Source organism: Nilaparvata lugens, chromosome X (genome assembly GCF_014356525.2).
Source record: "Nilaparvata lugens isolate BPH chromosome X, ASM1435652v1, whole genome shotgun sequence".
Classification (NCBI taxonomy): Eukaryota; Metazoa; Arthropoda; class Insecta; order Hemiptera; family Delphacidae; genus Nilaparvata; species Nilaparvata lugens.
In genome coordinates, this window is record NC_052518.1 from 847,462 (window position 1) to 861,207 (window position 13,746).

At 33.3% G+C, this 13,746-nt stretch overlaps 1 protein-coding gene and 1 long non-coding RNA gene across 2 annotated transcripts in view; both read right to left on the minus strand.

Annotated features, from left to right (window-relative positions):
* LOC111064267 (membrane-associated guanylate kinase, WW and PDZ domain-containing protein 2) overlaps positions 1 to 7,292 on the minus strand; it is an 85,694-nt gene extending 78,402 nt beyond the window's left edge. The window contains exons 1-2 of the mRNA XM_039442206.1: positions 7,138 to 7,292; positions 2,349 to 2,773 (exon numbers count right to left, since the gene is read on the minus strand). Of these exons, the coding sequence (XP_039298140.1) occupies positions 2,349 to 2,679 (331 nt within the window). The 5' untranslated portion in view covers positions 2,680 to 2,773; positions 7,138 to 7,292. The remainder of the gene's footprint in view (positions 1 to 2,348; positions 2,774 to 7,137) is intronic.
* A 1,823-nt stretch (positions 7,293 to 9,115) lies between these two features.
* LOC120354740 lies at positions 9,116 to 12,859 on the minus strand. The gene is made up of 2 exons (XR_005573100.1): positions 10,721 to 12,859; positions 9,116 to 10,688 (listed from the first exon to the last, which is right to left on the minus strand). It is a non-coding gene; the product is annotated as an uncharacterized LOC120354740 (long non-coding RNA).
* Between the last annotated feature and the right edge of the window lie 887 nt (positions 12,860 to 13,746).

Sequence of the window (13,746 nt, forward strand, 5' to 3'; positions counted from 1 at the left end):
AACTCCACCGGATTCTTCACTGTGCCCAGCTACTCCCAGTTCAGGCGACTCGGTTAAGCCATGAACCTCCCATAGTCTAGAACCTTCACCCATGCTACATCCAGGGACGGAATCACACAGGTCATCACGTGTACCCTCGTTGATCACCAGACAGACTACACATGATATGTTGGTTCCTATTTTCATTTAGCTGGAAGCGGTTGATCTGGAACCTAAGGGTTGAAGACTGCAGATGTTCCGCTGACATATCCTACACTTGCTGAATGTCTGCACCTGATGACGTCAGGGATGTATCATCCGCAAACAAGAGAGTTAAGCCGTTGCTAAAAAAAAGTAAATTCGTATGGCTTTTGTTGGTGGGGAGTCCCTTGCGGGAAGGTCCCACCGCCTGAATATATAATTTAAGCCGTCAATGGGCCTTACAACTGTCATACTTCAGCCGGGACCGACAATTTAATGTGCCCATCCGATAACACGGGAGTGATCTGTTTTAAAAAACTTTTGGCATTGAGAGGGTTTGAACCCGGGATCTCTATGCTGCTACGCAAGCACTCTATCCACTAGACCACGGATCACTCCAGAGTTTGAGCCGTTGCTGTTCAAGTCATTGAATATTATATTGGAAATGAGCTGGACTGTATATTACACTGTGGTTATTTAGACACAGTCTCAAGTCCAGCCCAACTACAAACCTCTTAAAAACAGAAATACAATAATGAATACACATTTTAACAATACATAAAGGACTAACATACAATTTCATGATTATTCAATGGAATCTAAACCATGAATAAGCTGGTATTATATTGTAGTTGATGGGCACGCTTCAAGAATCGCATAGAATATATTGAAGAATCAAACATACTTAATCATTCAATCCAGAAACTTCCTAAAGTTTAGTCTTAAGGAAATTTAGGATTCCTAAAGCTCAGTCCTCTACTTTATTTTATTTTTTCTTATTGCGGATGATGAGCTTTTTCTTATGCGTGGGCAATGAAAAGTGTGTGAGTTGATCGATGAGATGATCAAACGTCCATGCCATCGGTGGGATTCGAACCCATGAACCAGACGGTGTTAGCAGACCGAAGTTTGTAACGCTCCTTACCACTAGACCACACCGGCCGGCCAATTAATTATAAAATTCTCATTTGAACCTGATATTTTATCTAAGAATAATCTATACATTTAGTTTCCAGCCAAATTCTCCATATGTGTTCATTTCAATCCAGGGTGCATCACATACCTTATCGATAAATCGTTTGCCTGTGTTGTACTCATTACAATATTTATAAATAGAAGATGATCCCAAATGCATATTTTTCTATGAATTTAATCAGCTCGAATCCGTCATGGCCTGCATTTGAGGTCAAGTGGAATAGTTGCTATAGTGAGGTCCACGTTATAATAAAATTATTCGATTATTTGTGTTGCTATCCTTGTCTATCATTCGACAAAGCGCTATCCTTTTCTAGCTACGAACCTTGCCAGATCTTTTTTGAACAATTTAGAAATATAATTAGTTGGCAAAATATTTCATCTCAATCATAAAAAAGTATTAGCTTATAAAATAATTGAAGAATATATTTTCTTGGCGGATGAAATATAATTCATTATTATTAACAAGAACGAACAGGTAATATTACATCAGATATACTGGTATCAGCTATCTTCTATAGAAGGCAGTGACAAGGTGGAGAATCGGCAACGCTGTTCTCCTATCTTTTTCCACTGCTATTATAACGTGGACCTCACTTCAGTGAAATGTTATTTAGATATTATAACTTAAAACAGGAGTGACTAGATTACAAGAGAAGTTATTAATTCACATATACATTTGGGTTGGGGGTTGAATTTGAATTTTGAAATAGGAATTCTGATATAGAACTTGGGGAAATTTTTTCTTGCAGAACTGAGAGCTTGCAAGATGGTGATGTCTTTAGACAGTGCTTCGTCTTTTTTCTACCGTTTAAATTGAACAAAAATGATTTTTTTCTCTATTGCGGTTGATTCCCACATGAGCTTTTTGCTTGTGCGTGAGTAATAGGGAGTGCAAGGGTGATTTGATGAGATGATCAAACGTCCATGCCTATTCGGCGGGATTCGAACCCGCGACCAGGATTCACTAGCACTAGCAAACTGGAGTCGTCTCCGCTATCCTGGCCGGCATATAACTTATTCAATTCTAAACTGGATCTTCATTCACGGTATGAGTGAAAAAGGTAACGACTACCATTGTATGTATAGATTGTGACTGTTTACCATGTAGTAATACGACTTTGTATGTACATGAACTTTGATATACTTTACCATGTATTTATCAACTTTGTGAATTAGAATATTTCACTTACCGGCTGGCGCTGTTTTCAAACTAACTGGATTGCCACTTCTGCAGCAATGGTTAAGCCATGCAACCGTATCTTTTCTAGTGTATCCAGCCACATTTTGTCCTTGGATGTTGAGTAAAATGTCACCCTCATTCAGTTTCCCACACAGATATTCTACTTTGGCTTCATTCACATTGGTCACATACGCGAACTGACCGTTGTCAGAACCGCCATCTACATTAAAGTTCAAGCCAGTATCTGGTAGCGGGGCAAGAGTCACTTCACACACACTGCCAATCGAACGTGCTTCCGACTTGGAGTCCGTACTTGGCCTCTTCTGGCCAGAGTTCTGCATTATTATTATGACATAGTATATACACTTTCAAGTATTTCTTCATTACAGCAATGGAAATCTCCCATCTAACGTTCATCCATTCACATCACAGAGCCTGCCAAAATAAACAGAGTTATTTAGTTTTCACATAAATCACATACCAGAGCAAGCTCTAGTGGTGTAAGAAAATTCGCCTCAATTATAAACGGAGAGTATGAAAGAATAAATTAATTAGATCATGATAATATACTATAGTTTTCACATAAAATCACATACCAGAGCAAGCTCTAGTGGTGTGAGAAAATTCACCTCAATTATAAACGGAGAGTATGAAAGAATAAATTAATTAGATCATGATAATATACTATAGTTTTCACATAAAATCACATACCAGAGCAAGCTCTAGTGGTGGTGTGAGAAAATTCACCTCATATACAAATGAAAAAGATAATGATATAGTGTTGATATCCCCTATACAAATATGAAGAAAGAAATTCATTTGCAGAAAGAAACACCTACAAACAGCATGAAACTATACAAAATTATATAAAAACTGTAAATATATAAAAACTATAATTATATAACACAAACTGTACTGCAAATAAAACCTTCTGCACTGCCAAAAAAAACACCTTGAGAAGTAATATTATTGAATTAAAGAAGCAATTCTCTCAAAAAACTGATAGACTCAATTGGGGCAAATATTTGATGCTCTGCGGCGAAGTGAGTCTACAGTGAGGTTCACTATAGCAATTTTATGAAACAGACCTGTAACATGTTATTGGGCCATATGAATAAAGTTGAGCATTTGCTTACACTTCTAAAATATTGAGCATTTGCTTCATTTTCTATGAATAAACGTGAGCAAAACCTTTTGCTCATGCTCATCGAAAAAATAGTTTGAGCATTTGCTCAAAAGTAAAAGCTTATGCTCAAAATTGTATGAATAAACTAGAAACTAGAGCATTTGCTCAACGTTTGAAGCAAATGCTCCAAAAAAGGTGAGTCTAGTCTGGAGCAGCTTATCACCTTTTGCTCATAGTAAAATGGCTCAACTAATACGAGTAATAGGGAACAATACCAATACAATCACAACCAATAGTTGAGAACTATAAAACTCTTTTTAGATTCAACCATGATATATATCACCATTATTCCTACAAAAGATATTGATAGATATTTAACGATAGCCATCACAAAATAGGAAATGGGCATTTAAGAAGATGAGAGTGTGGACGATTATAAGAAGGCTATTGATATCATAAGAATATGCTGAAAATTATTATAGAGATGACATTTTTTTTACGCTATTATTTCAAAATTCTAAACTCAACTAACCTAAAACTCTATTCATAAAATAGAAAACAGAGCAGACGACGCAAACACAAGCGGTGCCCCCTACTGGCATATTTAGCGCTTCCGTGAGCTATAAAAACAAAGTAAGGCTACAAAAGCGAATCAGATGATGAAAAATCTTTAAAATACGTGAGCATTTGCTCCAGAGTTCAGGAGCATAAGGTAAGAGTATAAGGTAAAGCTTATTCATATAAAAATGAGCAAATGCTTTTGCTTGTACCTTTTGCTCATGGGTAAAACCTTATGCTCTATGCTCTTGCTCATGAGCATTTGCTCTGGTTTTATTCATATGGGCCAATGTGATCTTGTCTCCAGCGTGTCATTATTCACTCAAATCGTAAGTAATGTGAAGAGGGTCATCATTTATTTCTATGCCAGTTAATGTAAGTGTTCTTGGAGACTTATTGGATAGTATAATCTTAAACCGGTGATTTTTGGCCTCGGGTAAAAACGTAGAACACTTTGAAGTCTCTATTTTCCGAATCAGTATGAATTTTCCGAATCTCTATTTTCCGATATTGAGTATAGTGAGGTCCACGTTATAATGGTAGTATTTGATTATCATTGGTATTGCTATCCTTGTCTATCATTGGATAATCATTGGATAGCGCTATCCTTTTCAAGCTCCGCAACGTTGGTAGACCGTTTTTTAACAATGTACGAATATAATTTTAGTTAACAAAATATTTATTTTCAGTTATGAAAATTTATTATTCATCACTGAAAAATATATTTTACTGGCGAATAGAATATTATTGATTATTCTCAACAAGAATGAACAGTTAATATAAGTTATACCGTTTCATAAAAACACTTCATTCACATGGGCTACTTTTTAAATTAATAGAAACAATATTAAAATCTTGAAGCACCCATTTATTATTATTTTTCGCCACACTGCACAGAAAGCAGCTGTTTTCCAGTCCCTACGTAGATCTGAAAGACATTGTTTGCAGACGACTCTCGTCTGACGTCAGAACAGGTTTCTTCCCGGCTAAGGCCGGAAAGAGTACCCTTTCCGGCCGCTTTTTGAAAATGTGTTTGGACAACTGTGCCATAAATGGTGCATTGTGTTCAGGAGGGTGAGATCGGAAATTTCCACCCCACTTTGAGTACCCTACGACGTCTGGTTCTTGAGATATGAGACATCAAAGTTTCCCCCCCTCATAAAACATTCTTATTCAATTTATTATTCTTATATAGCTGATGCCAGAAAGTTAGGCGACTTTGTGGGTCACATGGTGTAACCTACTCACAGCTGATGCAATGCATCTATTTATTGCCAAGCTAGATGACAACTCTACTTGACAACATCAGCTGTTGTCAAAGCACAAGAGATCCACAAAACCGCCTAACTTTTTGGCGTCAGCTATACCTGTAGTGTGGCGAAAAATATCATACACGACTCTCTCAGAAAGGTGTTTATGGTATTCGGATAACATATCCTCATACCGTAAACACTAACTTTCTGTGCTTGTAGCGTAATATACTATTAAAGTTCTTTTTTAAAAAACTATCAGCTATCCTCTGACTGTGAAAGGCAGTTATTGCAAGACTGTAGTCCTATCTTTTTGACTGATTTTAAAACGTGGACCTCATATATACTCTGAGAGAGGAGTCCCCTAAACTGAATATTAACTTTCAGCACGCTGCACACAGGGACAATAGTAGCTTCCACTAGCTCCCCTGGGGACGCGGAATTGGAAATGGCATGCACATTTGAGTTCCGGACATTTCCAATTCCGTCTTCCCGTGTGTGCAGGCTACTTTAATGCTTGCGTTACTGTCCCTCCTCAAAAAGGATTTTTTTCTAAAACTTATACAACGGACATAATAAGGTTCCATAAGACACTAATGCTTTTCACGACTAAGTTAGATGTGGAGAATATTGGGCAGGGTATAAGTGCTGATCGTTAAGTTTTCAGGACCACAATAATTAATCTGAAATATTGTGAACGATTGTAGTTTCCATATATTATGATGAAATTCTATCTTCCAATCAATATACTGAAATATTATCATTATCTAGGCACCTATTAATATAATTGGTTGTTTATACAGGCCGACACTTGTGCTCGTATAAAAACTAATGAGATTCGCGTTGAAAACTCGGTGTAAATCAAAGGAAATCATAGTTGCCAATTCTCTGTTACCACCGCCTTCTATAGTAGATATATCTATGACTTAATGTTATTTCTGTACATCTTATGTAATATTAATTGTTGATCTTGTAGTTAATAATCATCTCTATCTCATATATATGTTATTCGTCAAGAAACGAACGAATTCCAAGGCCATTTAGGACCTGATTATACGGGCGTCTTAGACGCGCTGAATTTATTTCGCGCGTCTTCAGAATGCATAGCCTCTTATAGATAGCGTCTATTCCGCTCGTACAGTTCACCACATAAGAGACGGTGTGACAGTGTATTCTGTTAATGACCAAACAAATTCAGCGCGTTTAGGACGCCCGTAGTCTAAAACCCCTTATCCCTTTAACATATTGTCATAACCTCAAAAGAGCTTTTTGAACTTTTTTTAGAAACTCAGATAGCTAATTTTTGTAGTGCAAATGAGGTTCTACATGTGAGGTTTTAGGTGAGTTTCAGAGAAAGAGGGAGGACCAGAGTTAGTTCAATTACTTTGCTCAGAATCACCAATAGGTAAAATTTGCCTGAAGTTTAGAGTGAAAACGTCAAACATCTATGATGATTAAATTAAATTAAACACCCTAAAGGAATGTGATATCTATTAGGGAATAATTGCTAGATTCAATACAATATAAATTTTCAAATCATAAATATAATGATCAAAACAGAATCTTTGTTTGATTAACGTAGGCTACCGTATACAAACATTACGGTACGGTATTCATTGATCAAGTTAAAAGATGGGATTACATATTTCATCATGTAAACGCAACATTCATATTTACTATAATCATAGGTTCAAGTTAATTCAGAGAATCTTTGCATTAGACAGGGTACTGTGAAAAGTAGGTCTGTATCTAACCTATCAAACAACTGAATTTTTCTACACCGTTGTCTACTTCACGTACAACATTTCCCAAGAACCAGGTTTACGTTTCACTCTCACAATAATATTTCAATTGTAGAAACTTACAATACTTATGAATCACCAAAAACTCAAAGGAACGTTGAAACCTGAATTCCTTATCACACAATAACAACCAGTAAATACGCCGACGCATAAAATCATCAACATCTTTATATTGGAAAATGCTGTGAACATAACCGAACTGACATAGCCTAGTTGTTTACTCTAAACATTGACTAAAATCATACATACACAGTAAGAATATAAGGTACAATATACTCATACCGGAAGTGATTTGCTGTAATATATATAAATATAGATAGATAATATTGTTAATAAAAATGAAAGACACACTCTTGCACTAAACGGATTCGACAAACTGAGATTGGAAATTGGAATCGATTACGACTAGTCGACTGTTGATAGACGACAAGAATAGTTCGATGTTTATGAGCTTCGATGTTCGATGGATGAAACATCGACTATTTCGATACTCCATAGCCAAGAGGCAGAGAGCCTTTTTTCTTTTTCCCCTTTTTTTACCCTTTTTCCTATGATTAAATTCAAAGTAAATCCAACGCAGGTATAATTTTAGAAATGAGAGAGCTAGTAAAGCATCATGAGTAGTGCAAAGGGGTGTTTTGGAAATAATGTTACCTGGCTGAATGTAGGTGCAAAGGGAGTTGTTTGGGGACACCAAGGGATGTGCTTTCAGACGGTGCATGGAAAGATCACTAGGATATGGGGAAACCAGCCATAAAATGTTAATGTCTATCGATTGATTGACACTTATATGAAGGATTCCGTTGGATAATTTCACATAATTTCAAAACCCATAATATAACATTTGGACACCAGGATGGGCAACACATAAATATGGTGGGCGAATGCCGTTTGTCCATTCAACGTGATTTCAATGCAGGTGTTATTTTATAGTGAGGTCCACGTTATAATGACAGTGGATAAAGATAGGAGAATAGCGATGCCGATTCTCTGCATTAATTAATCATATTTCTACACTGTCAAAAACATACTTGGCATCGTTGTGGACCTAGAAAAGGATAGTACCACCGGCTTTGTCGAATGATAGACAAGGATAGCAAAACCAAAGTTGATCAAATACTGTCATTATAACGTGGACGTCACTATAGAAATAAGAGTGCTAGTGAAGCATAAATGATGAGTTTGTAGTGCAAAGGGTTACTGTAACTTCATTAATCATAATCCAGAAATTTCATTTTTATATACAAATCAAAGCCTGTGATTTATTAACACTAAACAAATTGTTAAATTTGAATCTAGTCGCCATTTCATCACTGTGATTAGTTGAAATGAAAGAATGGTACTGTACAGCTAATGTATAATGTAATGTACTGTATACAGCTAATGTTTAATGTATAATAATAAAGCTATCTATTCCGAAGAGATTTCCAATAATAATCTGTGCAAGTGGTTGCAGGATATGATAAAAAATACAGTAATAAATAATCAATTCAGTTTATTCGGTAACAAAATTTACATGACAGAACATCAGTTGAATTTATCAAACAACAATTCATTTTAAATTATTGATAGTAATTATGAAAATAGTTTTAAAAAAATGAAGGGTTCAAATTATTACAATATAAGGCAATCATTACCATAATTTTCAAACTTGAGTAGACTTATTTCTAAGACGACATAGAAATAATATCACAAACAAAAACCTTCAACATTATCCAATATCCCATTCCAATAATTTATTGCTTCTTAAGAGATAAATAGTGGTATTTCTATCATCGATTTATCAATCACAAAAGTATTTATAAAAAACACAATAAAATACATAAGTGTGTATTTGATATTAATTGGCGATTAAAATAGTGATACATTTAAGTGGAATGTTTCAAAGAGAATAATTAAATTAAATCGACAGTAACGTTAAGTAGGCCTTCATTATAGAAAGAGCATTAATTTTATCATTCGTTGGATCACTATTAGATAAGTTCATTACAGTTGTTATTGGTGTGTGATGAATTGTCATTATCTTAGAATACAATAAAGAATGAGAATACACAACAATTTTCTATTTCTTAACTTGATCCTACTCAATACCTATGTGAGAAATCAAGTAATTGAGAATGATAATGTTTCGGATTTAAAAGAAAAAATAAATAATGCTTGAAAGAACGTTCGAAATGAACTAGTTCCTATGAAATTCTCAAATGTGCAAAAAGACTGAACCTAAATACTTGTTATTCAATGAGAAAAATACTTGATTGAATTGAATTATAAATTTTATAATAATCTAAATTCAGTTATTCAAAGTATTAAGAAAATAAACAAGCACGTAAACGTGTTTTGTTTTTTTAATAGAAGGATTCTTAGTATTTCATATATCTAGAGAAGTTAATATAAACTAAAACTGAATTTCTAGTGGGATAAATATACAAATATTTTCAAAACTTATTGAATAAGTTAAAAAATATTGGTTAGTGGATTAGAACATTGTGTTAGTGGATTGAAAAAGCATAAAATGATTCTAGTTACAGTAATTGTAATATTATTTATATTAGGGAATTTACTCTGAGATAATTCATTGTTTCATGATTTATATTCTATGGCTATCTATAGTATAATTTCCAATAAGCAGTGATGGATTTCAACATTTTTTTCTTGCAGAGGGTGATGCCGACAAAGATCAAGTTTTTCTTGTAGCCTGTGGTCGTACGGTTTAGAAATCACATAAGATATTAGTGATTTTATAGTCCATACAAAATTACTTTGGACTTGGAGGGATATGCGCAGCAGAGAAAAGTAGGGGTACAGCGGCCGTTCTAAAATTGCCGGCTTTCTCCAATTTCTTGTGAGTGTACAAGTCCTCATGATACACATACGAAGTTAACTCTCTGAAAGCATTTAGACGACTGACAAATTGGCAACTGCGCTTCTACTTATGACTCTATTCATCACTGTAATTGACTTATCTCCCTCCATTTCTCTGGTCTGCATATCCCTCCAAGTCAAAAGTAATTTTGTATGGACAATAGATGTTAGTGATATAATGATTAAGTTAAATAATGGGTACAATTTTATGCATTATTGTAGCATCATAGACTGATAAAATAATAGGAGTCAAGAATGCTACGAAATAACAGTAAATATTGATTAAGGAGATGGGAAAATTATTTTTACACGCGTTCAAAGTTATAGGTGAGGCCTTTACTACCTTATATCTACTGTCTACTGTGTCATCTAAAAACTCAACTTATAGAATCCAATTTTCAAAATTGCATAGTTCAACAACTAACATTCTAAATTGAAATTATAGAACATCATTATTACTAATAAATTCTAGAAATCAGTATTATTTGTAAGATTTTCTAATTCATTCCTATTCAAATTGTATCAATATATTCTATGATTTATCTCAAAAGATCTTGAGATGTTTAAACTATGAATCTTCGGCTATTAATATTGAAAAATAATTAAAATAGTGATATTACGATCTTAAAAATAATGTTACAGTAGTAAAAACTATATCTTTACAGCTACAAATTGATGAATAATCAAAATTGTAACTATACGCCATTATTTATAAATGTTATATTTGGTGGCCTAAAAGAGGTTGAAGAAGACTATTATTTAAAAAATAAGACAAATTTACTACCTACTGAAAGGAAGCTACTGATGAAGTAAAAGTGAATTATATGGTTCCCACTCAAATAGGTTATTTTCTCAAGGTATTAACACATGTGATAATAAATTGCCATGTGTGAGGCTCAACCATTTTAAATGGTAATGATAAAGTAATAAATATAATATATTACTGATTATAGAGAGGGACTTTGATTATTTCTTGGTACAACAAAAATTTATTGAGGATTGTGTCAAGAAAATTATTACACTGTAATCTAATTTATCGTTGAAATATTAAAGAAATTGTGGTTCAAGAGATATGCAATCGTCAAGGAATCAATTTGAAATGAACGAATGTGAACATATTTATGATATTACTTCAAAAGTGAGAAATATTTGTGCGAATGCCATTACTGAATTATAATTTAAAGCTACAGGTTGATACTGCAATAATAGAGGTTATTAAAAATTCATCAACTGCAAACAAAAATTTGTTGATTTTTTTATGCAAATAGGATCCATTGCATTTTTATTTGACATTCAAGTAAAATCCTTAACTGGAAATTTAAATTTTTTATCTGCTATAGTTAGTGCTAATGTATTATTCAAGCACACTTAATCTTACTCATAATTTATAATATCTAATACATTCTAATCTTTCATAATGCTCTTCACAAATATATATATATTACAGTGAACTATGTTAGACTCCCTCTAATCCGAAAAATGAAGAATTTCTATAGATGTTGATTATTGCAAAAGATTCTTCATATATCCTTTTCAAAGTAGGTAACTCGAATTAAGGCTGTTAACCACGCTTTTGAAAACTTTCAATTTTGATACTATTAAGTAACCAAAATGGTATAATTTTCAAAGAAAAAGTATTTATCACTTTAATTTTTACTTTTTAGACATGAGCGTCTGTGATCTATGGTGAGAAGTTGGAAACTTTGGGGTTCCATTTCAGATTTAGTAGCTTATAAATTCATGATAATTAGAAGATAAATTCTTCAAGCTATTGCTTATCGAACGACACTTGATTTTTTAGAATGTGAATTTTAGACATTTCTTTTAGTTTAAAAAATAAATCAATCTCGGCTATTTTTTCAAAAATAAATTTTCTAAATTCTTATCTCAAAAAGTAAAAATGATAAAAAGTTTTTCCTAAGAATTTTTTTTTTAAATTGCCCACATAAGCTTTTTGCTTGTGAGTGGGTAATGGGAAGTGTGAGTCGATGCCTATTCGATGGGATTCGAACCCGCGACCAGGTAGCTCTAGCAGACTGAAGGGTGCAACGCCTTTGGTAACTTGGCAGTATCCAAATCGAAATACTTTGGAAAATGTCACCAGTAAAAAGTTTCAAAAAGCGTGGTGCATAAGTAATCGTCTGAAACTTGAAACTTAGCTTTGGAAAATTTCATATCCAAATCACAATAAAATGTAAACAAACCATCACTCGGATTAGAAAGAGCCAACTGTATTTCATTTTACTATTACTTCTAATAACTTGTTTTATTCGAAACAGAGGCACTAGGGTCAACAGGCAAGAATACAAGAATAACTAACTCTTTATGGTTATCCTCAAAAAAGATTGATTCACTGTTTTTGCGTAAGTACATAGTAGGCGAAGGCATAAGATTGCACCAGCATTTGCCGACATAGGTATAAAATATCAACAGGATTCTTTAGAAATTGCATATTGATCCACGAGGTGTAGAGCTTTCATCAATGAAAACATGGAAGAGATGTAACATATCCTGGATCGAGCAGCAATTTCTAGAAAAACTTTTGATATTTATCTAATATTATTCATTCATACATGTCATTGATTATAATAAAATAATATTGACAATTGTCATACAGATCAATACACAAAAATAACACAAAAACAAACCTAATGCAAACAATATACATTAATAATTTATAATTATGTTACATTTAACATTAATATTATATTCCTGTAAGGGCAAAATTTAAAAACTCTTTTGATATTTTATGTCAATGTCGGCAAACGCTGATGTACACTTATGTCTTCGCTTACTATAGAGAGGTTCATGTTATAATGACAGTGGAGAAAGATAGGACAACAGCCTTGCCGATTGCCTTCTATAGAAGATAGCTGATACAGGTATATCTAATGTAATATTAACTGTTCATTCTTGTTAAAAATAATCAATTATATTTTATTTGTCAAAAAAATATATTTTTAATGATTGAATAATATATTTTCGTTATTGAGATTGAATATTCTGTTCATTAATTATATTTCTACATTGTTGAAACCTATCTGTGGAGCTAGAAAAGGATAGCGCTATCTGCTTTGTCTAATGATAGACAAGGATAGCAACAGCGATGTTAATGAAATACTGCCATTATATAGTTGACCTCACAATACTTACACAAGAATAAATCTCTTATACACTAATACTAAATTTCCTTTGTACAGTACTTCGGTTTTAATAATACTACTACAAATTTTCTAAGAGACTCCTCTGAAAAATGACAAAATATAAATAAATTTGAATTATGCAGTTCCTGATTTATTCTACTAGTAAGGCTTGGTTGCACAGAAGCCTTTTGAATTTTAATCAAGATTAAATGCAGAGAACCAATCAGAGAAGCATTCTCTGATTGGTTTTCATCGCATTTAATCTTGATTAAAATTTAACAGGCTTTTGTGAATATTTTTATAAAATCAGAAAAAAATGCTAATTTCACAAATTTCTTTCTATTTTGTTGACAAATAAATTTCATTTTAAGGATTCATTTTTATGATGGAGTGATCTCGGAAGAAATCAATAATATATGAACATTTATGAATACAATACAATAAAACATCTATGACCTGGATTGCCAAGTCTTTGATTCCATTATTCTACTGGTCTTCGTTCGATACAGAAAAATATATCACTTGAGAATATTGTTCTAAGCAATTATTTACAAAACTGTTAAAGAAATGTGTAGTACCAATTACCGTCATGCTATGCAAAAGTACTTTGAGCCTATAAACGTCTCAGCCTTGCTTGAAAGTAAACTTAGAATTAAAGGATTGAAAA